Source organism: Callospermophilus lateralis, chromosome 18 (assembly GCF_048772815.1).
Source record: "Callospermophilus lateralis isolate mCalLat2 chromosome 18, mCalLat2.hap1, whole genome shotgun sequence".
NCBI lineage: Eukaryota > Metazoa > Chordata > Mammalia > Rodentia > Sciuridae > Callospermophilus > Callospermophilus lateralis.
Window position 1 is genome coordinate 51020384 of NC_135322.1, and position 22790 is coordinate 51043173.

General features: G+C 36.3%; 1 protein-coding gene across 1 annotated transcript in view; it reads left to right on the top strand.

Annotated features, from left to right (window-relative positions):
* Sntb2 (syntrophin beta 2) overlaps positions 1-22790 on the top strand; it is an 84594-nt gene that overhangs the window by 59790 nt on the left and 2014 nt on the right. The window contains exons 3-6 of the mRNA XM_076838244.1: positions 1116-1326; positions 10483-10625; positions 14401-14597; positions 22189-22373. Coding sequence (XP_076694359.1) covers positions 1116-1326; positions 10483-10625; positions 14401-14597; positions 22189-22373 — 736 coding nt within the window. The remainder of the gene's footprint in view (positions 1-1115; positions 1327-10482; positions 10626-14400; positions 14598-22188; positions 22374-22790) is intronic.

Sequence of the window (22790 nt, forward strand, 5' to 3'; positions counted from 1 at the left end):
CAGTGTTCTATTATTATAGTATTATATGCTGTTTTGCTTTTATTTGTTTAGTTACTTATTTGACATGGTTGCTCTAAGACCAGTGTCTAGTACAGTATCTACCATATAGTAGGGGATCAATAAATGTTTATTTAAGATAGAGGATAAACCAGCCAGAGTTCAAATGAGAATGAATGTTTGCCATATAAAGTATGGCAGCTTAAAATATTTGGAATTGTGAAGGGGTTAAAAATTTGGCAAAAGAGAAATTCCAGCTTCAAGGCAGAAATCATAGTGTATATGTAAATTGCTTATCTTTGACAGGTGGTGCAGAAAGAATCTGATGACAGTGTTTCAAGGCAGCAAATAAAGATCTCTCCTTGGTCACTGGTAGTTTGTCAATTTCTAGCCTACCAGGGGCAACACTCCTAATAGCTTTCCATTTTTCCATTTTGAAAGGTGTATGTGTATTTACTATTAGAACACAGAACACATTAAAAAAGTTTTTTAGTTAATTTCTAAAAGTTACTTTTGACATATAGATTGTTCTCAGTTAAAGCATTAACTAATGCAGAATAGCTATAGTGTTTACAATCTCTTAAATATTTTTCTGCCAGGACTCAGTAAATGATTTAATCATATGATGTTACCCAGACACCAATATATAATTACAAATTTTCATGTTCTTCTGTTAATTTCTCTTTTTCTTTTTTCACATAGTGTTAGTGGTAATTTTATCTTGTTATTTGTTAGTTGTTGAGTTTCTAGAAATACCTGGCAATACCTTATACCAGAATTATCTAAGTAATTTGAAAATACCATTTCTTTATTTACAAATGTACCTAGGACATTCAACAAGCATGCTTTACATTTCTTAGACAAGAAGTGTTCTACTAAAGACCCTAATAGATTCCTTTGTCTTAGCTCCTTTACTCTAACATACTACAGTAGATCCAATAGTCTTTCTGGTGATTATCTTCCCATGTGTAGTTTTCTCTGAAATTGTACTCTAGGAAATTAAGAGAAAGTGTCTCTCTTTGAGGAATATATAAATAAATTTGGAGTTGTGCATGGTAAACTGGTAGATTTGATGACTTCTGACCTGACTCACATTTTTCTTTTCTATTTCTACACAGATTGATAGAGCTACATTCTCCTGATAGCAGGAACACGTTGATCCTCCGCTGCAAGGATACAGCCACAGCACACTCCTGGTTCATAGCTATCCACACCAACATAATGGCTCTCCTCCCACAGGTGTTGGCTGAGCTTAATGCCATGCTTGGTGCAACCAGTACTGCAGGAGGCAGCAAAGAAGTCAAGCACATTGCCTGGCTGGCAGAACAGGTAGGCTGGAGGAGGAAGAACAGAGTTCACTGGCCACCATTCAGAGTCAGAATCATTGTCCCATTGCATATATTTATAATATTTATCGTGCAGTTAGGTCCTGGACATCTACCTTGAAAATCTTTTGTTTGAGTCAGATATGTTGGTGCACATTTGTGCAGTTTGGGAGGCTGAGGCAAGAGGATCACAAGTTTAAGGCCAACCTCAGGAATTTAATGAGACCTTGTCCCAAAATAAAAAGGAGTTGGGGTAGTCGGGTATGGTGGTAAATGCCTGTGATCTCAGCAACTCAGGGTAGTTAGGCAAGGGGATTCTAAGTTCAAAGTCAGGTTCAACAACTTAGCAAGATCCTATCTCAAAATGAGAATAAAAAGGGCTGGGGATGTTGCTCAGTGATAAAGCACCCCTGGGTTCAATCCTAAGTATCCAAAAAAAAAAAAAAAAAAAAGAAAAAGAAAAAAGCACTGGGTGTGAGGAAGGTCTATGCTAGGAAAATAACTGAGTGGTAGAATTCCACTGGGTTCAATCCCCAGTACCACTAAAAAAAAAAAAAAAAAAAATCTTTTTTTGTCCACTCTTTTGTTTTTGCTCCCCTTTTTCCTTTCTACCATTTATCTATTTGTTGCTAATTATCACCTCTACTAGAAGAATTAACTGTAATGGTAATCACCATCACAGTATAATTAAAAAGAGGTTCTTATTACCATCTCTGTCCTTACTGACACAGGGTAATTTTCATGATTTTAGTCTAGGGTGAGTGAACTTTTTCTGTAAAGGACCAGATAGCACACAACTATGTATTTGACTCTGCTGTCATAGCAGGAAAATAGTCATGAATAATATGAAAATAAAGGAGCAAGACTGTGTTTCTGTAAAAGTTTATTTAGAAATACAAGTGGTAGGGGAGGATTTGGCCTTGAGGTGAGTTTCTCCATCCTTTTTGTTGTGTACTAGAAGAGTTTCTAGGGGCAACAGGAATCTGACAGGGGCTTAGCTGGATGATTCCATCTTAAGAGGTCTTATGAAGTCAGGGTCAAGCCGTTAGCCAGGTGGCATTTATCTGCAGACTTGACTAAGAGTGGTAAGTTCACTTAAAAGATGATTCATTCTTTTGGCTACTGAAGCTTCCTGGATGTTGGCAGATGTCCTTAGTTCCTTGCCATGTGAGCCTTTATGTAGAGCTATCTGAGGGACCTGGAAAACATGGCTACTGGTTTTTCACATAATGAGTTTTCTGAGAGAACAAGGCAGAAGCCATAGTGCTTTTTATGATGCAATCTCAGAAGTCATATACTGTAACTTCTGCTTTCTTCTTTTATTAGAAATTAATCACTAAGCTCGGCCTACAGTGAACTCAGGGTCTGTCTCTTAAAGGAAGAATAAGAAAGAATTTATGATCACACTTTAAAACTACCACAAAGTATTTATACATTTATAATTTTGATAAATATTCCCAAGGTGTCTTCAATTGGGGTTATAATAATTTAGTTTTCTACCGGGAATGTTTGAATGTTGCCAGATTTTTAAGTTAATTTAATTGGGTTTATTCTAAAAAGGAAAAAAGTAAAGCCACCAATTCATTATAGCTGCTTTTTATATTTATGTGTATTTCCACAACTCACTTGGAAGATCTACTACAGGAGTATACTTTTTCCCAAATCCTTGTTGCTTCCAGGGAACTTAACCTAGTGGTTTGTGTATGCTCAATAATTTTGTTTTCTTTGACTGCATACATACATACATAAAAAAAACAAGCAAATAAGTCATAATTCTTTTATTAAAATATTTTAAGATATTGTCTAAGAATACAAGTTCATAATTGGGAATAATATTAAGCAAAGAAGTTTCAACCATTCTAAAGATAGTACTGCTAATTCAAAGAACTGTTTCTAAAATATTCTTTTTTTTTTTTAATTAATTTTTATTGTAGGTTGTTCAAAACATTACATAGTTCTTGATATATCATATTTCACACTTTGATTCAAGTGTCTAAAATATTCTTGATTTTTATTTTTATTTATTTATCTCCTTATTTTTATTTTATTTATATATGTATATATACACACAAGTATTGGGAATTGAACCCAATGACGTTTAACCACTGAGCTACATTTCCAACCCTTTTATTTGCCATTTTGTAACAGGGTCTCACTATGTTGCTTAGGGCCTTGCTAAGTTGTTGAGACTGGCTTTGAACTTGGGATCCTCCTGTATCAACGTCCAGAGTTGCTGGAATTACAGAAGTACACCACCACACCTGGCTTGATTTACATTTTTTGAAGTACTAAATCAAATTTTATTCTCAGAATAAGTTTTTCAAACAAGACTGAATGCCATTTCTCAGAAGTAATGAGTGCACGTATCTAATAAACATTGAACTAGGTAAATACCAATCCTGTTCTACATGGGAAAATGATCAGAAAAAATCTGGATCATGTAATCGGTTTAATGTTGGCAAATACTTATTTTGTTTTTCTTGAAAAGCCTGCATATAAATGAAATTTTTGCACTTAGAAAAGATAGACTGCTTGTCATGCATGCACAAGGCCCTGGCTTCAATCCCCAGCACCACACACACACACATACACACACACACACACAGATTTATTTTAAACAGAGAAATTAGAAAGGATACTGGGCCTAGTGGCACACCCTGTAATCCCAGTGGCAAAGAAGGTGGAGGCAGGAGCATCCAGACTTCAAATCCAGCCCCAGTAATTTATCCAGGCCCTAAGTAATTTAGGAAGGGCCAGGTATGGTGGTGCATTCCTGTAATCCCAGCAGCTTGGGAGGCTGAGACAGGAGGATCGCAAGTTCAAAGCCAGCCTCAGTGACAGTGAGGTGCTAAACAACTCAGTGAGACCCTCTCTCTAAATAGGGCTGGGGATATGGCTCAGTGGCCAAGTGCCCCTGAGTTCAATCCCTGGCCCCCTCCCCTCAATAAAATAAAATATAACAAGGGTTGAGAATGTGGCTCAGTGATTAAACATCCCTGGATTCAATCCCTAGGACCAAAAAGAAAGAAAGGATCATTTGTTTTAAATTATTTCTCCTTATCTTTTTTTACTCACATTTTCATACATTGTGTTTGCTTTAAACAGGGAATACCTATGCTATACATATTTGATAACCAATAGAAAACCTGTTCTATATACAGGGATTTTCATCTTTTTATTGACTGATTTTTTTTTTTTTTAGAGAGAGAGAGAATTTTTTATTTATTGTTTTAGTTTTCAGCGGACACAACATCTTTGTTTGTATGTGGTGCTGAGGATCGAACCCAGGCCGCACGTATGCCAGGCGAGCGCTCTACCGCTTGAGCCACATCCTCAACCCTTATTGACTGATTTTTTAAAAAATTTTTTAATATGTATTTTTTAGTTATAACTGGACACAACATCTTTATTTTATTTATTTGTTTTTAAGATGTGCTGAGGATTGAACCCAGGGCCTCACACATGCTAGATGAGCACTCTACTGCTAAGCTACAACCCCAGCCCTGACTGATTTTTATGTGACTGATATTTTACAATTCATTGGTTATATTCTTTTAAAAAATTGTTTAACATCTTTCATTTTCTCGTATACCTCCTTGCCCCATAGCCTCCGGTAACCACCATTCTAGTCTTTACTTCTAGTGAAATCAACTTTTTAAGATTCTGCATATAGGGGCTGGGGATGTGGCTCAAGCGGTAGCACGCTCACCTGGCATGCGTGCAGCCCGGTTTCGATCCTCAGCACCACATACAAACAAAGATGTTGTGTCCGCCGATAACTAAAATAAAAAATAAATATTAAAAAAAAAAAAAGATTGTGCATATAAATGAGATTATACAATATTTGTCTCTGTGCCTGATATATTTTTAGAGATCATGTCCTCCGGGTTTATCCATGTTGTTGCAAATGACAATTTCCTTCTTAGGGCTGAATAGTATTCTATTGTGTATATGTACCATATTTTCTTTATTCATTGATCATTGATAGACACATAGGTTGATTCCGTGTCTTGGCTTTTATGAATAATATCACAATACACATGGGAGTGCAGACTGATTTCAAATCTTTGGGGTAAATACCCAGAAATGGTACTTCTATTTTTAGTTTTTTTTTTTTGTTGTTGTTGTTGTTGTTTTTAAGAGAGAGGGAGAGAGAGGGACAGAGAGAATTTTTAATATTTATTTTTTTAGTTTTTGGCGGACACAACATCTTTGTCTGTATGTGATGCTGAGGATCGAACCCAGGCCGCACACATGCCAGGCGAGCGTGCTACCGCTTGAGCCACATCCCCAGCCCTATTTTTAGTTTTTTGTTCTGGTTTTTGTTTGTTTGTTTGTTGGTACTAGGGATTTGAACCTAGGGGAACTTAACATCTTCAGCCCTTTTTATTTTTTTATTTTGAGATATGCTAATTAGCTGAGGCTGTCTTTGAACTCATGGTCCTCCTGCCTCAAGCCTCCTGAGCTGCTGGGATTACAGGTGTGCTCCACCATGTCTAGCTTACTTTTAGTTTTGAAGAACCTCCATGTTGTTTTTCATAATGGCGATACTAATTTAGATTCCCATCAATAGTGTATAGGGGTTCCCTTTTCTTCACTTCCTTGCCAGTGCTTACTTTCATCCTTTTGATAATACACAATTTAACAGATGTGATATGTCATAGTGGTTTTAATTTGCATTTCCCTGTTGCTAAGAGATGTTGAGCATTTTTTCTCATATAATTGTCAACCATTTATATGTCTTGGTTTGAAAAATGGCTGGTCAAGTCTTTACCTTTGTGTGTATGTATATGGTATGGGGGTTTGAACCCAGAACCTCACACATGTGAGGCAAATGTTCTACCGATGAACTAAACCCCTAGCTTTGCCCATTTTTTAATAAGAGTTATTTTGTTTTTAATGAGTAGTTTGAGTTTCTTGTATATTTCTTGTATATTTATCTGATAAATGATTGGCAAATATTTTCTATCAATCTGTGTGTTATTTTTTTAATCTGTTGTTTATTGTGCTGTGCAGAATATTCTTAATTTGATTCACTCCCATACTTTTGCTTTTGTTGTCTGTTTTTGCAGTCTGGTAATGTTCTTAAAAGAGAATTTTCTTTTGGTTCAACAAAGGGAAGTCATGTATTACCCACATAATTAGTTTTTTTTTTTTTTTTTTAAAGCACTTTGGTGGTTTGGTTTGGGTTTGGGATACTGGGGGTTGGTACCCAGAGCTTTAATTACTGAGCCACATCCCCAACCATTTTTATCTTTTATTTTGAGACATAGTCTTGCAAAGTTGCTTAGAGCATTGCTAAGTTCCTGAGACAGGTCTTGCACTTGTGATCCTCCTGCCTCAGACTCCAGAGTCACTGGGATTATAAGAGTGTACCACTGGCCCTAGCAGCACTTTAGTACTGATAAGAAAATCCAAGTCAATCAAAGAAAAGCTTTAACAGTACCTCCTTTGTTCATGATAAATGGCAAATTGTACAAAGATTCAAATTAGGAACATACACACTAAATCAGGATTAGTGGAATGGTTTATTTAGTTTTTGTTCTGTTTTCTACTGTAATAAAGAACAAAAGTACATCACTTTTCACAAAGAAATATTTATAGGATTAAGGGATTTAGAGAATGAATAATAGCTATTAGTATTTTTTTATCTTTAGTGCAATCCATCTCTATTTATTAGAAAAATAAAATTTGGAAAAGATAGTTGTTCTGCCAAATGTATGTATGTTTGGGTGCTGAAACACAAACAAATCGAAACCCTAATATTAGTATCCCTTTTTACTCTAGCCAAAACCTCACAGTAATGGAGGCTGCTTGTGCTGATATCACAACCCAAAAGACATACTATATATAATAGGCAGCATTTTTTACTCCACTGAAAACAAACAGTATCCTTAAAAGTTAAGGCACATAGTCGAACAGAGTGATTAAAATTGAGATTTCAGGGCTGGGGTTGTGGTAGAGTGCTTGCCTAGCATGTGTGAGGCACTGGGTTCCATTCTCAGCACCACACATAACTAAATAAAAGAAAGGTCCATCAACAACTAAAAAAATATTTTTTTAAAAATTGAGATTTCATTTTTCTCCAGTGGTGAATAGAAGAGGGAAAACATATTATCTATAATTTAAGGACTTAAAAGTGCTAAGGAATAAACAGTTTAAAAAAATTATTAGTTAAGCTTGATATTAGCATTTTTCCTTTAGATCTCAAAATACCTTTATTGGGAAAAAATAAATAAATTTGATTTAGGTTTTCCAAATGCAATACTCTGGTTTAGCCTTCAAAATCTCTTGTAACTTGGGGAAAAAGTGAATTCTTTTTTTTTTTCTTTTTTTTAAGAGAGAGAGAATTTTAATATTTATTTATTTTTTTTTTTAGTTTTCAGCAGACACAACATCTTTGTTTGTATGTGGTGCTGAGGATCGAACCCAGGCCACATGCATGCCAGGCCAGCGCACTACTGCTTGAGCCACATCCCCAGCCCACTAAAAATGAATTCTTTTTTTTTTTTTAATTTTTTTTTTTTTTTTAGTTATTGGCGGACACAACATCTTTGTTTGTATGTGGTGCTGAGAATCGAACCCGGGCCGCACGCATGCCAGGCGAGTGTGCTACCACTTGAGCCACATTTCCAGCCCAAAATGAATTCTTTTTAGTTTTTTTTTGTTGTTGTTGTCAATGGACCTTTATTTTTATTTATTTGTATGCAGTGCTGAGAATCAAACCCTATACCTCACACATGCTAGGCAAGCACTCTATCACTGAGCTACAACCCCAGCCCAGAAAAGTGCATTTTAAAATCAGAGTGTTTCCAATAAAAAACTGTGGAAAGAGAAAAAAAAAAGCAGATTGTTAACACTTTGAGAAGATAAATTTACATTATTTTTCCCTATTACAATATTGTCCATAGCAGTCTTGGAGACAAGATTTAACATAACATAGAAATCCCTTTGAAGTGTTGATATCATGATCCAGTCTAAAAATATAAGTATCTGCCAGCCATGATAGCAAATGTCTATAATCCCAGTGGTTTGGGAGGCTGAGGCAAGAGGATTATGAGTTCAAAGCCAACCTCAGCTACTTAGCAAGGCCCTCAGCAACTCAATGAGATCGTTTCTCTATTTAGAGAAATACATACATATACATATGTACACACACACACACACACACACACACAAAGGGCTGGGGATATTGCTCAGTGATTAAGCACCCTTAGGTTCATTCCTAGTAGCTAAAAAACAAATTAAAGGGCATGGGGATGTAGCTCAGTGGTAATGTACTCCTGGGTTCAATACCAAGTACCAAAATCAAAACAAAATCATAGAATCAAACCACTCAGGCCACTTGAGGATTATAAATGTATCCTTAAGATGTTCTGCCAGGGACTGGAGCTATGGCTCAGTGGTAGCTCACTTGCCTAGCATGTGGGAGGCATTGGGTTTGATTCTCAGCACCACATAAAAATAAATAAAATAAAGGTCTATCAATAACTTAAAATTATTATTAAAAAAAAAAAAAGATGTCCAGGTTACCTTCAGAAGTCATTTAGAAAAAGAAATTGAAAAGTGGCTCTGAAGACAACTCTTTAAGAAACAAGTGATTCATCAACTTGAAATCTCTTTGAAACAGGCAGTGATGGTAAGCTAAAGAATCCGTGTTAAAATACAGTTTGGTTAAGCAGTTCCTGATCAAAGGTCTCATCTGAGAAGGGCCAAAAGGGTTGATGGTGAAAGGACTTTTCTCTTTTTTGCAGGGCAGGGGTCCAGAGGGCGCACCTGCTAATGAGGATTGAACCCAAGGGTGCTTTACCATTGGGCTGCATCCCCAGCCCTTTTTATTTTTTATTTTGAGATAGAGTGTTGCTGAGTTCCTTTGGGCTTCACTAAATTGCTGAGGCTGACTTGGAACTTAATGCTGCCTACCTCAGCCTCCCAAATTGCTGGGATTACAGGCATATACCATTATGCCCAGCTAACAGGGCTTTTCTTGAACATAATCTTTTGCTTTTTTTTTTTTTCCCCCAGTAGATCCTTCACAGTTGTTTTCCTATTCCTCCAGCCCCCCCCCCCCGCCCCCCAGTACTGGGGATTGAACCTAGGGATGCTCTCCACTGAGCTATATTCCGAGCCCTTTTTATTTTCTGTTTTGAGAGTGTCTTCCTGAGGTTGGCCTTGAATTTGTGATCCTCCTATTTCTGTCTCCCAAGTCCCTGGGATTACAAGAATGTGCCACCACACCCATATTTTTCCTACATTTTTAGACCCTACGTAGATAACAAAGCTTTATACAGGCAAATGAAGTGGTACCACTTTGAAAAATATGCTTCTGAAAATATAATAAAGAACTCTTTTATCAGTGTTTTCCAAAATACAACATAGTAGATCATGATCAGTATTTTTCATATTGGTTCTTTTTAGTTATACATGACAGTAGAATCCATTTTGATATAATTATGTAAGCATGAAACATATCTTATTCTAATTAGGATTCTATTCTTGTGGATATATACAATGGTGGGATTTATTGTGGTGTTTTCATATATGTATATTATCAGTATTTTTTAAAAAATAAAAGAAATTATCAGAGTTCATTGCACAAAATACAGTGTTATTTCAGAATATATTCCAAAATATATTGGAAAATAGAACATTTACTTATATTGTATATGTGTATTGGAATGCAATGTAAAATTTATTTCTTACTGCATGTCTTAATCAAAAGCATTTGAAAATGTTGCTATTTAGATTATGTATACTTATTTAGAAGGAAGATTTTCTACCCTACTAGTGAAATAGGTAGCAGGAGTTTCTGTCCTGTGCTTAGATGTCATTCAAACATCAGATATACTGAAACTGTTATATTTTGAAAAAATTACTATGTCTTTAATTATAATTAATATCAATTATTATGGAATGGGGAAAAGTATATCATATCTCTAGATCGTCTGTAACTTGCTGTGGGAAACTTTTTCAAATATCTGTACTACCCACACTTCCCAGTGGAGAATCCCTACCAGTGGGAAGGAATCTGATAGATTGTTTTCTATATCTCAGGTCTGTTAAGAGAGGGAAACAAAATGGAGACTGTGTTAGTACATCACTGAAGAAATTTTTACAAAGACATTATTAGATCTGATTCTAGATTTCACCATTGTAACAGGCAAAGCTAGATGGTGGGAGACAACAATGGAGACCTGTCCTCATGGCTGTGACTGAGAAGGACTTGCTGCTTTATGATTGCATGCCATGGACAAGAGATGCCTGGGCATCTCCATGCCATAGCTACCCTCTTGTTGCTACAAGGTAAGACTAAAGACCAAAAATAAATAAATAAAAGAAATTCTATTCTAAATCTATTAACAAATTTTAATGTGTGTTCTGTTATCTTAGGTGCCTAAAACAGTATTTAAGTATGTGAGATAGTTGATGTAGACAAAAAAAATTTATAACCTATTTATCATTTTGCATCTCCTAGCTCTGAATAAATTGTTCATGTCACTTTTATTTTTCTTTTCATTTTTTAAATTGTTGAAGTAACTTCCTAACCACTCCCTTCAAAATTTGCTTAGTCACAGAGATAATAGGGTTTTTTCTTTATTTTATTGACTGAGTAGAAAACCACTGAAATTGTAGCAGCCTTTTGACTGGGTGATCAAATCATTTAAAACCAAATGTGGTATCATGGATAAACCACAAAATTCAGCCAAAATATTTTCACTTCTCTTTTTAATATAAGATCATATAATTTTGATTCCATAAAATAAACATTGTTTTGACCTAAAGCACCAGAATGTTTTCAGCATACTATATATGGGGAGTTGGAAGAGAATAGGAATAAAGAAACTTAGATTTGGAGGGCAGAATGTCTTAAAGTATATAACTGTAAAACAAGAAAACATTCAAATTCAATTTTACTTGGGTTTAAAAAGGAATCAGATGTTAAACTGGGGATGCAACTCAGTAGTAAAGTAAATTGTTTGCTTAGCCTTGTGGTGAGACCCTGGGTTCAATCCCCAGGACTGCCAAGAAAAGAAGGGGGGAAAAAAGGAATCAGGTGTTGAAATAACTACACAAAGAGCCCCACAGAAAACTAATATTGAAAGAGCAAAATGAGAGAACTATCTGGTATAATATCCATAGGGAACAAAGGATTTCCTGCTTTGAACAGATAAAGATCCATGTAAGAAAGTGTATTCTTTGCATTAAAAGACTTGTACTTTATATAGAATCTCCTTCAACTTGCCAAATTCTTTTACATGTATTGTTCTTTTTATAAAAATATTCTCATGTAGCTTTCTAGGAGTATCCTCTGTAATTTAGAACTGGAGCTCATAGATTGCAGAATAGATAAAGGATCTTTTGAGCCTCAGAATTAGAGGCATGCTTTTCTTAATTTCTTCAGGAAAGAAGAGACCTGCAGAAGATTGAATTTAACCACCAGTTTTTTTGCAGTTTATTTATGCAAACTAAATTATAATCTCATTGAAGCGAGGAACTATTACTTTGTCATTTTAGGACTTCCTAGGATGCTTTGTATACAAAAAGCTACCAATAAATCTAAGTTCTCCTGCTTAAATTGTAGTTATTGTTTTACAGTTACTTTGGGAACATGACAGGAATCCTACAAAAATATATGGATATATTTCAGTAGTTATAATTAGAGCAATTAAGTTCATATTTTCCAGAGATTTAGAACTTGTGACTGTGACTGTGTGGAAGAGTCCTGTACTCTAATTCTGATAAAACAAAGAGGGTAACTTTAGGTTTAACATTTTTTTCCCTTTTTTTGTGGTACTTGCGGCCTTGTACACATGCTAGGAAAGTGCTCTCCACTGAGCTATATCTCCAGCCTGAGTCACCCAGTAATTCCACTCTTACATTATATACCCAAGAGAAATGAAAACTTATGTCCACATAGAAAATTATACCCAATATTCATAGCAGTATTATTCACAATAACCCCAAAATGGAAACATCCCAAATGTCTGTCAACTGATGATAAATGGTAGTTTATTCAAAAACTTTGTTGGATAAACAACATGTGAAAAAAAGTGATATATATGTAACAGAATATTGTTTCATAATTTAAAAAGTTCTGATATGTGCTATAACATGGATGAACTTTGAAATATAAAGTACCACATATTATATCATTACATTTATATGAAATATTCAGAATATGCAAATCTATGAAGACAGCATATTAGTGGTTACAAGGGTTAAGGTGGCAATATGCATAAGATTTCTTTTGGGGATGATAAAAATTTGCTAAATTAGAATGTGGTGCTGCCATGGCCTCCTGAGTCACTGGGATTATAAGTGTGCACCACCATACCAGGGAAAACTTTTTTTTTTTTTAATTAAAATTTGAAGAGGTTTGGGGTGGGGTTGTGGCTCAGTGGTACAGCACTTGCCTAGCATGTGCAAGGCCCTGGGTTTGATCCTCAGCACCGAATAAATAAATAAATAAATTAATTAATTAATTAAAGGTATTGTGTCCAACTACAACTAGAAAATAAATATTTTTTTAAAAAAGTGAAAGCATGTTGGGAGGTCAGAATAGTGGGCCCATTTAAAAAAGTATCAAAGAGGTTAAAGACAGGTATATGATGCAGGTGGAAAACTATATTGGTTTCATAAGTGCTGTGGATTTGGTAGCATTTTCCTATAAGCTTTCTTTGACTGGAACAGAAAAAGTGCTCAAAGAAAGTGAATATTTTACAGTGTAGGGGCTGGGGTTCTGGCTCAGCGGTAGAGTGCTTGCCTAGCACGTTCGAGGAGGCACTGGGTTCGATCCTCAGCACTACATAAAAATAAATAAATAAAATAAAGGTATTGTGTCCTACTACAACTAAAAAAATATTTTAAAATATATTTTACAGTGTAGAAAATTGAGTTAGTGTGTGCACATGCTAGTATGGAGCAAAGACTGCTAAAATGCCTTTGTATGAGCTCATCTGGCCTCCCCCAAAGAGGGGCCTTTTGGCAATGTATCCTAACCAACTCTGCTCAATGAGAGTCCAGCAGCTGGTTTGAATTAGATTTCCTGCCCAAAATATTTCATAATCAAGTCTGTAGGAAAAAAAATTCTCCTAAACTATTTTATAATGTCTGACTTGGGATATCCAATCAAACTAAATATGTAGGATACCCTTGTCACCCACACCTGGCCCCAGAGAACACTTCTGACTCATACTGAAGTATGATCTGGTATTGTCTCAAGGAAAAGCACATGTATGATTGAGTAGTGAGCTGAACTTGATGTTTTCCTCACGGATCACCATTTTTTAATTGGAAGACCTACTAACTGCCATACTATGGTTAGTCGGGCTTGGGTATTTGTCATACACTTATTCTAAAATGACCAAAATGAGACTGTCATGAAAAATAGTGATAATATTTGTTGCCAATGATAACATTCTAGCTTTCAAAAAAAATTAGAATTCTGGAATTACTTTGGATACCTCATATAAATAAAATGGTGTAGTATTTGTCTTTTTGTGACTCACTCATTTCATTTAACATAATGTCTTGAAGTTCATCCAGGTGGCAGATTTCACTGAATAACATTTAAGCTGAATAATATTCCACTGTTTAGAATAGAGCATAGAATTTTTCTTTATTCATTCTTCTGTTTATACATAGTTCCTTTTGTGGGGGCAGGCACTAGGGATTGAACCCAGGGTGCTTTACCACTGAGCCACATCCCCAGAACTTTTTATTTTTTATTTTAAAACTGGGTCTCACTAGGTTGCTTAGGGCCTTGTCTTGCTAAATTGCTGAGGCTGGCCTTGAACATGTAATCCTCCTGTTTTAGCCTCCCACTTCACTAGGATTATAGGCATGTGCCACTGTGGTGTTTTCTTTATGAAAGACGGTATCTTGTCTTCAGATGCCAATCATTAGGGGTCATTTTAGGAGAAAATGGAAATAGTATCTAGTATCTTGCTTTGAAATATACTTATTAGAAAACTGTTGCTGGCTTTTATAAATTTCTGTTTATCAATGAACATAAATCCCTGACATTCTTTCTATAATGCACTAATTAGTTTTGATCTCTGCTCCATTTTGGTCCTAGGTTGGTTCATTCTGGCTCTGGATGTCGATCACCTTCCCTTGGATCTGACCTTACATTTGCCACCAGGACAGGCTCTCGGCAGGGCATTGAGATGCATCTCTTCAGGGTGGAGACACATCGGGATCTTTCCACTTGGACCAGGATACTGGTTCAGGGTTGCCATGCTGCTGCTGAACTGATCAAGGAAATCTCTTTAGGTAGAGAGGCTGACTTTTTTGTTTTTTGTTTTTTTTTTTATTTTTTTTTATTAGTATCGAACCAAGAGTTGCTCTACCACTGAACTACATCCCCAGTATTTTTTATTTTTTATTTTGAGACAGAGACTCACTAAATTGCAGAGACTGGCCTGGAATTTTCAATTCTCCTGCCTCAGCCTCCCAAGTCAGTGGGATTACTTGCATATGCCACTATACCCAGTATGATACTGACACTTAACCACTGAGCCACATCCCCAGCCCTTTTTGTATTTTTATTTAGAGACAGGGTCTCACTGAGTTGCTTAGGTCCTCACTAAATTGCAGAGGCTGACTTTGAACTCATGGTCCTCCTGCCTCAGCCTCCTGGGCCTCTGGGATTTCAGAGGTACACCACTTCACCCAGCAGGATACTGACATTTTGTTTCTAATAGTAACTAAATGGAACTGTTAGCTTTCATTTTAAAGTACAACTATTGTCATATGTGCCAAACTATATGATGTACTAAAATGTGGCAGTTAAAAATGGAGATGATTAGAAAGAAACCTGGTGTCGGTGTATCACAAGCAGTTTTTCGAGACCTGGCATATGGCTTTAAGCACATTCGTTACACCCTGTGTTCAAATGGCATTTTTATTGCCAATCATTTTAATCCATATTTGGTACTTTAAGGACTCACTAAGTACTAGATGCATTGACCTTCTAGTTAAGAAGTTTGGAATCTAAGTTATCAATTACTTACTATGAGCATCTGGCAAACTCATGACTATAGAAAAAAATAAAAGATTTGTCCAGGAATAGTGGCACATGCCTATAATCCCAGTTACTCGGTAGGCTAAAACAGGAGGATTGCAAGTCTGAGGCCAAATTTAGCCATTCAGCAAGGCCCTAATCAACTTAGCAAGACCTTGTTTCAAAATAAAAAATAAAAGCCAGACACAGTGATGCGTGATAAGTCAGGAAGATCACAAGTTCAAAGACAGCCTCAGCAATTTAGCGAGGCTCTAAGCAACTTACTGAGACCATGTCTCAACATTTAAAATAAAAAATAAATAAAGGGCTGAGGATGTGACTCAGAGGTTCAGTGCCCTGAGTTTAATACTCAGTGCAAAAATAAAGTTAAATAAAAAGAAATAGGGCTAGGGATTTCACTCAGTGATAAAGCACCTCTGGGTTCTATCACCAATACCAAAATAATTAAACAAAAAGGACTCCATGGTAGAGTTCCCCTGTGTTCAATCTCTAGTACTGGCAATAATAATAATAAAGAACTTGGAATAGAAATTTCTCTTCAAAATGTTGAAAGTAATGTGCTCAAGACTTACTCAAATTAAGCATTTAAAGAAAATAAAATTGTTGTCCCTTTCCATTATAAAAGTGCCCTCTTGTGGCCATTCATTATCAATCTCTATGAATTTGGGGTACTGTTTCATATATACTACTGTAACTGTATGCATACATATAAATGTCCCAGATTGCTTTTCATTTAACAGGAACTAGGGTCAATATGACTGGGGCTTGAACAGGTCTTTTCTGACTCTAAGACCAGTACTTTAAGCCCATGCATTTCCCTCTCATGATGTGTGTTCTTATGACCATATTAGATACCTAATGGACATACAGGGTCAGTCTTTCTCACTTCTTTAGATCAGCAAATATTTACTGAGTATAGAAGTAAAAATAAATAAGAACTGGGCACAGAGGCACACACCTATAATTCCAGCAACTGGGAAGCCTGAGTCAGGAGGATCCCAAGTTCAAGGCTAACTTTGGCAATTTAGAAAGACGCTTAAAAAATTAAAAAGGGCTATAGATGTAATCCAGTGGTAGAAGCCTCTGGATTTAGTCCATAATACCAGGAAGAAGAAAAAGGATTAGCATATTACTAACACTAAGTATTCGTGCTATGTATCAACATTCACCTTGATTCGTGCTATGTATCAACATACAATCATTCCTTGATTGTACCATAGAAATACCTAGAGAGCTTTTTAATAATATCAGTGACTAAGTTCTGCCTCCATATATTCTTATTTATTTCGCTAGGGCATTAAAAGTCTCACAGATTATTTTAATAATAATCCCAACTAGGACTGGGACCCACAGCTCTAGATTTTAAATGAAAACCAATATGGCCGGACACAGTGGCACACAGGCCTGTAATATCAGCAACTCAGGATCACGACTTGCTCAGGATCAAAGTTTGAGGCCAGGCTCAGCAACTTAACAAGACTGTATCTCAAAATTTAATAAATAAAAAGGGCTGGGGATATAGATCAGTGGTAAAGTGCTCCTGGGTTCAATTCCCAGTACCAAAAGGAAAACCAATACATTTTCTTTGTTAATTAAAAATAAATGAAGGGTTGGGGTTGGGGCTCAATAGTAGAGTGCCTGCCTGGCATGTGTCAGATACTGGATTCAATCCTCAGCACCACATAAAAATAAATAAAATAAAGGTATTGTGTCCATCTACAATTAAAAAAAATTTTTAATTAAAAATAAATGAATATTTACAACTCTGAATATACGAAAAATTCCTGAGTTGTACACTTCAAAGGGTGAATTGGTTGTATGATATGTGAATTGCAGCTCAATAAAACCATTATTTGGGAAATTAGTTTAATAACTTAAGTTTTCAATGTGAAGTCAGATTTTTGAAATACAGATAGATTATATGTGCTTCAGGGAAATGCTCATTGAAGAGCTTTGTTTAAAATGATCTGTCTTGATTGCTTGTTTCACAATCTATGGAAGTTCGAGGTTTTAGTCTCTTTCAGGGCTACATTTTTTTTTCCTCTCAGGCAACTGTGGAGCAAATTTTTGAGAGTTCCACGCACTTCCCAATGGACCCATTGCAAAAATTTAACCCAACCTTGACACAGGAGTCTTTCTGATATAAAAAATTAAAAAAAAAATGTCTCAAAGATTCAGTGGACTCTCATATAGTCAGTTCAGAAATGCTAATAAAGCAACTTCATAACTTGACTGAATCCTCATGATAAATGTCCTTCCCCTCTGCCAGAAGATCCACCCCAATCACAGGACAGAAGTGAGAGGATCTTGTAGGAGGTCAGAAGTAGCTTTCCCTTTAGGCGTCAAGGCAGAAACAAAAAGTGTGGCAAAATGGAGATATCTCCTAGGTGTAAGATTTTCCCAGCTTGAAAGAAAACAACAAGGAGATAACAATCTCAGGGGAATTCAGAGTGAATCACAAAGCGTACCTGCATTCAAATGTACCTGCAGTTATTATGTATATCATGGATGGGATCCTTCTGAGAATGCTACAATAGGGACTGATTATGACACAGAGTCAGTATAGGCATAAATTTTATCTTATTCTTCATGATGGTAATTTTAGGCATGCTTTTCTACATTGGACTGCATACCAGTGATTTTGAATAACTTATGTATGAATTCGCTGATGTCTTTATTCTCTTTTTAAAAATATTTGTTTTTTAGTTGTAGTTGGACACAATACCTTCATTTTATGTATTTGTATGTGCTGTTGAGGATCAAACCCAGGACCTTGCATGTGCTAGGCAAGCACTCTATCGCTGAGCCACAACCCTTATTCTTTTGCATCCCTTTGCATCCCTTTCTATGTGTGTGTGTGTGTATGTGTGTGTTGGGGATCTCTTCAGTGCCTTAATGCCAGTAACTTATAAGGAATCTATGCCACTAAGATGTACATAAATGATTTCAGTATACTTTAGTTTTACTTTTCTGTTTGACCCAAAGAAATATCAATAGATCTCAGGTTTTCCTGTGAATTTTAGAACTCTGAAATCCATGAAATAAAACTCAGGAACTGGAAGAGATGTGAAGAGAATATTGGGTAGTTTAATTAGAGTGTAATAATTAGAGTAAATAAATTAGATTTTCTAGTTTTCAAAAATTTGAGTTGTTCTCTTACTCTCCCTCTCTCTTACTTTACTTCTCTTACTCTCCCCCTCTTTTTCCCTCTCTCTCCCCCTCTCTTCCTCTCTCTCTCCCTCCCCTCCCCTCCCCTCCCCCTCCCTCCCCTCCTCCTCTCCTCCTCCTCCTCCTCTTCCTCCCTCCCTCCCTCCCTCCCTCCCTCCCTCTCTTCCCCCACCCCTGCGACTGGCTGCTACAGTTCTGCTAATAAAATCTCAGGTTAAAAAAAAAAAAAAATTTGAGTTGCAAAAAAGGAAATTCTGATGTGCTATTTTAATTTTCAGTAGCGCATAAATGGGAGAAAATGATTGGTCTTGAATGAATGATTCCTGGTTCTCTGTGATTCATCATTATTTTTTAAGATCTAGTTGAATTACACCTCTCTTTAAGCCTTTTCTAATTCCCCAGCTACTCTCTTCCCCTCTCTGTCCTTTACAGCATTTTGTGCATCTCTCTTGTAGCACTTACATCATTGTACAATGCCCATGTTAGCTTTTCTTTCTTGCTTGTCTGAACAGAAGCCATCTTTTACTCAGCTATGTCTCCTAGCACTTAACAAACACAGTGCTACCTAATACAGAACACAAAAAAAATTTTTTTTTCACTATTGTATGTTGGTTTTCATTACCAGTCTGTCTTCCCTTCTGCCCTGTGAGAGCAAGGAGTTGAAATATTAATTAATTAATGGCTGTGCAAATTAGTAAAGATATAATTCACAATTCCATTGGACTGTTAGTCTATACGTGTATTTTCTAATTATTTTGAATCCAGGCTAATGAAGTTGCTTTCCTTATCTTCAATTCTGTTTACCAACATCACCCCAAATTGTACTCAACAAAAGGAACACAGAACTTACTGTTGAGTATTGTTTTGCTTACCTCCTTCCTTTGGTTATCTCAAAAGTAGTCTTTTACGTCCTTTAAACTTTAATATCTGATGTCCGGCAATTGTCCTCAACTGCTGCTATTGTTTGTCTTTTTATATTTTTGGTACTCTATTAAGAAAAATCAGTATTTTGAGTTTTTTACTGAGTTACCTATAAATAGGAATGGATGGTAAATTGAATTAAGACATCAGTATGATTATAATAAGCCAGTTGCAACAGCATAGTCCTTGGTTAATCAGCCTCAAATCCTGACCCCCTACTTTAGCATGCAGATAGGTATTGAAGGTATTGTCTCATCATAGGGGTTGAAGGTGGGGAGTGTCAGGCACTAAATCACCATTGCCTCAACTGTTTGATCTACAATTTAGGAATAAATGGTTTAATTTTATGAGGCACAACATTTTTATGATCAGTCCATACTCTTCCTTCAAAAGTATCTGGTATCCACAATGAAACCCACTATTCTAGATCATTAGTGTGCACCAATGAAAAAAGGTATCCGGTATCAGTTATAAGGTTTTTTGGTTTTGGTACTGCGGATTGAATTTAGGAGCACTCCACCACTAAGCCACATCCCCAGCCCTATTTTTGTATTTTATTTAAAGACAGGGTCTCACTGAGTTGCTTAGGTCCTCACTTTTTGCTGAGGCTGGCTTTGAACTCAGGATCCTCCTGTCTCAGCCTCTCCAGCCACTGGGATTACAGGTGTGTGCCACCACAAGAGGCTGAATTATAAGTTTTAAAACTAAAACCCAATATCTAGTCCTACACATATTCAATACAATATTTAGTTCTCCTTTTCAAGGTTGGGATAATCATAAACAATATTTTAAAGTAACACACACATGCACACTCACATTTTCTTTCCTTCCTTCCTGAGAAGAAACAATTCAAAATAGAACATGTAAGAAATCTCTTGTACAACAACCTTGTTGTGGAGTTAACAGATTGCTTTCCCTAACTGTAATCATCTGATCTGATTCCATGCCTACACTGAACTTTCTCCAGCCAGAAAGGCAAGGACTTGGGTGATCCTTTTTTCTTTGAGCTTTTTTTTTTTTTTTTTTCCTAAACTAAGACTGTTTCTCTGTTTTCTTTAGTCCTCCATACTCTAGAGTATCCTGTAGCTTTGGGGATGGTAATAGGACTATATTCTCATTACCTTGAGTGATGTCTATCTCTTCCTCTAAACCCCTCATCCATTCATTTGGAGATTAATGCATTGGATTATTTCTCCAAGTGGTTAATTTTAAAGTCTTGTCTAAACCTTTTGAGTTATTTGGAGTGGAACACCTTCAATATTTATCTGTTCTCCTTTCTCTCTTGAACACACCAGCTGCCTTCACTCACTGAATGTTTTTGCATATCCAGTGAAAGAATATATTGGACTTGTATGATGACTTGCTTGTTAAAGAGCCATTCTTTCTAGTTAAAGTGATCAAACAAAGATCAATTCTGATCCTTAATTTTTTTTTTTTTTGGTTTATTTATTTATTTAGGTATAGGTGGACACAATACCTTTATTTTATTTTTATATGGTGCTGAGGATCAAACCTAGTGCCCCACACATGCCAGGGGAGTGTTCTACCTCTGAGCCACAAACTCAGCCCCCCTTAAATGTTTTTAAGTTCAGTTTAAGCTGTGCTAATTCCCAAGTCTCAGAGAGTCTCTCATTTGTAGCCCCCACACACTAGTAATCTTTTCTCAGTCTTTGACTAAATAGACTTAGGAGTCTTGATATAAGGTGTTTGCTAGTTTTGATGATCAAAGTTTTTTGTGTCCTGTCAATTTAGATGTAATCTTTGATTTTTATCTTTGAGAGACAGCATGACTTTCACTGAGCATAGTCTTTCCCTTTGATAAACATTATCTCCTTCCCAAATACCTACTGAATCATGTTACTGCCCCTAAAAGGCATCTCTGACTTTGCTCTTTTCTCTTTCTCACTTAGTTGAATCCTTCTTAATTCTCTCTACCCATCCAGTTTTATGTATTCTATGGAGCCCATCTTTTTCAGGAAACCTTTCCTTGACTTTGGCCTTATTCAGTTTGGTGTTTACTCACATTCTCTATAGTCTGCCTTCCACATTAGGGATTTCAAGTCCATGTCTTTGTGTTTATGAAGTGTCTGAAGAGTATGGATAGTGTATCTTTTTGTTGTTGTTGTTGTTTGTCCAAGGATTGAACCCAGGGGTTCTTTACCACTGAGTTGAATTTGTGGCTCTTTCTACTTTTTATTTTGATACAGAGTCTTGCTAAGTTTCTGACGCTGGTCTTGAATTTGTGATTCTCCTGTCTCAGACCCCCAAGTCACTGGGATTACAGACATGCACCATAACGTCCACCTCTTACTTCCTCAGGACCACACATACCTACATAGTTTGCAAAAGCTTGCCATCTTTCATGAAAAGATTCTTAACCAGGTGCAGTGCTGTAATCTCAGAGACTCTAGAGACTGAGGCAGTGGGATCACAAGTTTGAAGTCAGCATGGGCAACTTTAGTAAGACCCTGTCTGAAAATTTTAAAAATGTCTAGGGATATATAGCCAAGTGGTAAAGCACCTCTGAGTTTAATCCTTAGTACCAAGAAGGGAAGGGAGGAGGAAGGAAGGAAAGAAGGAAAGAAAAGATTCTTTCTCCCTTTTTGTAGATAAGAAAATCCTTTTCTACTTGACAACTAAAGAAGAGACTATGTGTATACACACACACACACACACACACACACACACACACACACATATATATATATATATATATTTTTTTTTTCCCCCCCTTTTTCTGGTCTTTGACAGGCTGCACATTAAATGGCCAAGAGGTAAGATTCACTGTCCACTATGAAAATGGGTTCACTATATCAAGGGAAAATGGAGGCTCCAGCACCATATTATATCGCTACCCATTTGAACGGCTGAAAATGTCTGCTGATGATGGCATCAGAAATCTCTATTTGGATTTTGGTGGTCCTGAGGGAGAACTGGTAAGAGTGTTGATGAAAAATATGTATATACTAATAGGTCTTCTCCTTCTTTCTCAGTGCTTCTTATATATAAAATTATGGCCTGACATTCCATTTGGAGCAGGAAATTATTCTTCAGTTTTCAAGATAGCATTGGGTTTGGGTTTTTTGTTTGTTTGTTTGTTTGTTTTTGGTACTAGAGATTTAACCCAGAGTGCTTTACCCCCAGCTCTTTTATTTTTTATTTTATTGCATTTTTTTATTTTTTATTTTTTTGGTACCAGAGTTTGAACCCAGGGGCACTTAACCACTAAACCACATCCCCAGCCCTTTTTTATTTTTTATTTTGAGACAGGATCTTGCTAAGTTGCTGAGGCTGGTCTTAACTTGAGATCTTCCTGACTCAGACTCCTAAGTTGCTGGGATTACAAAGCTGGG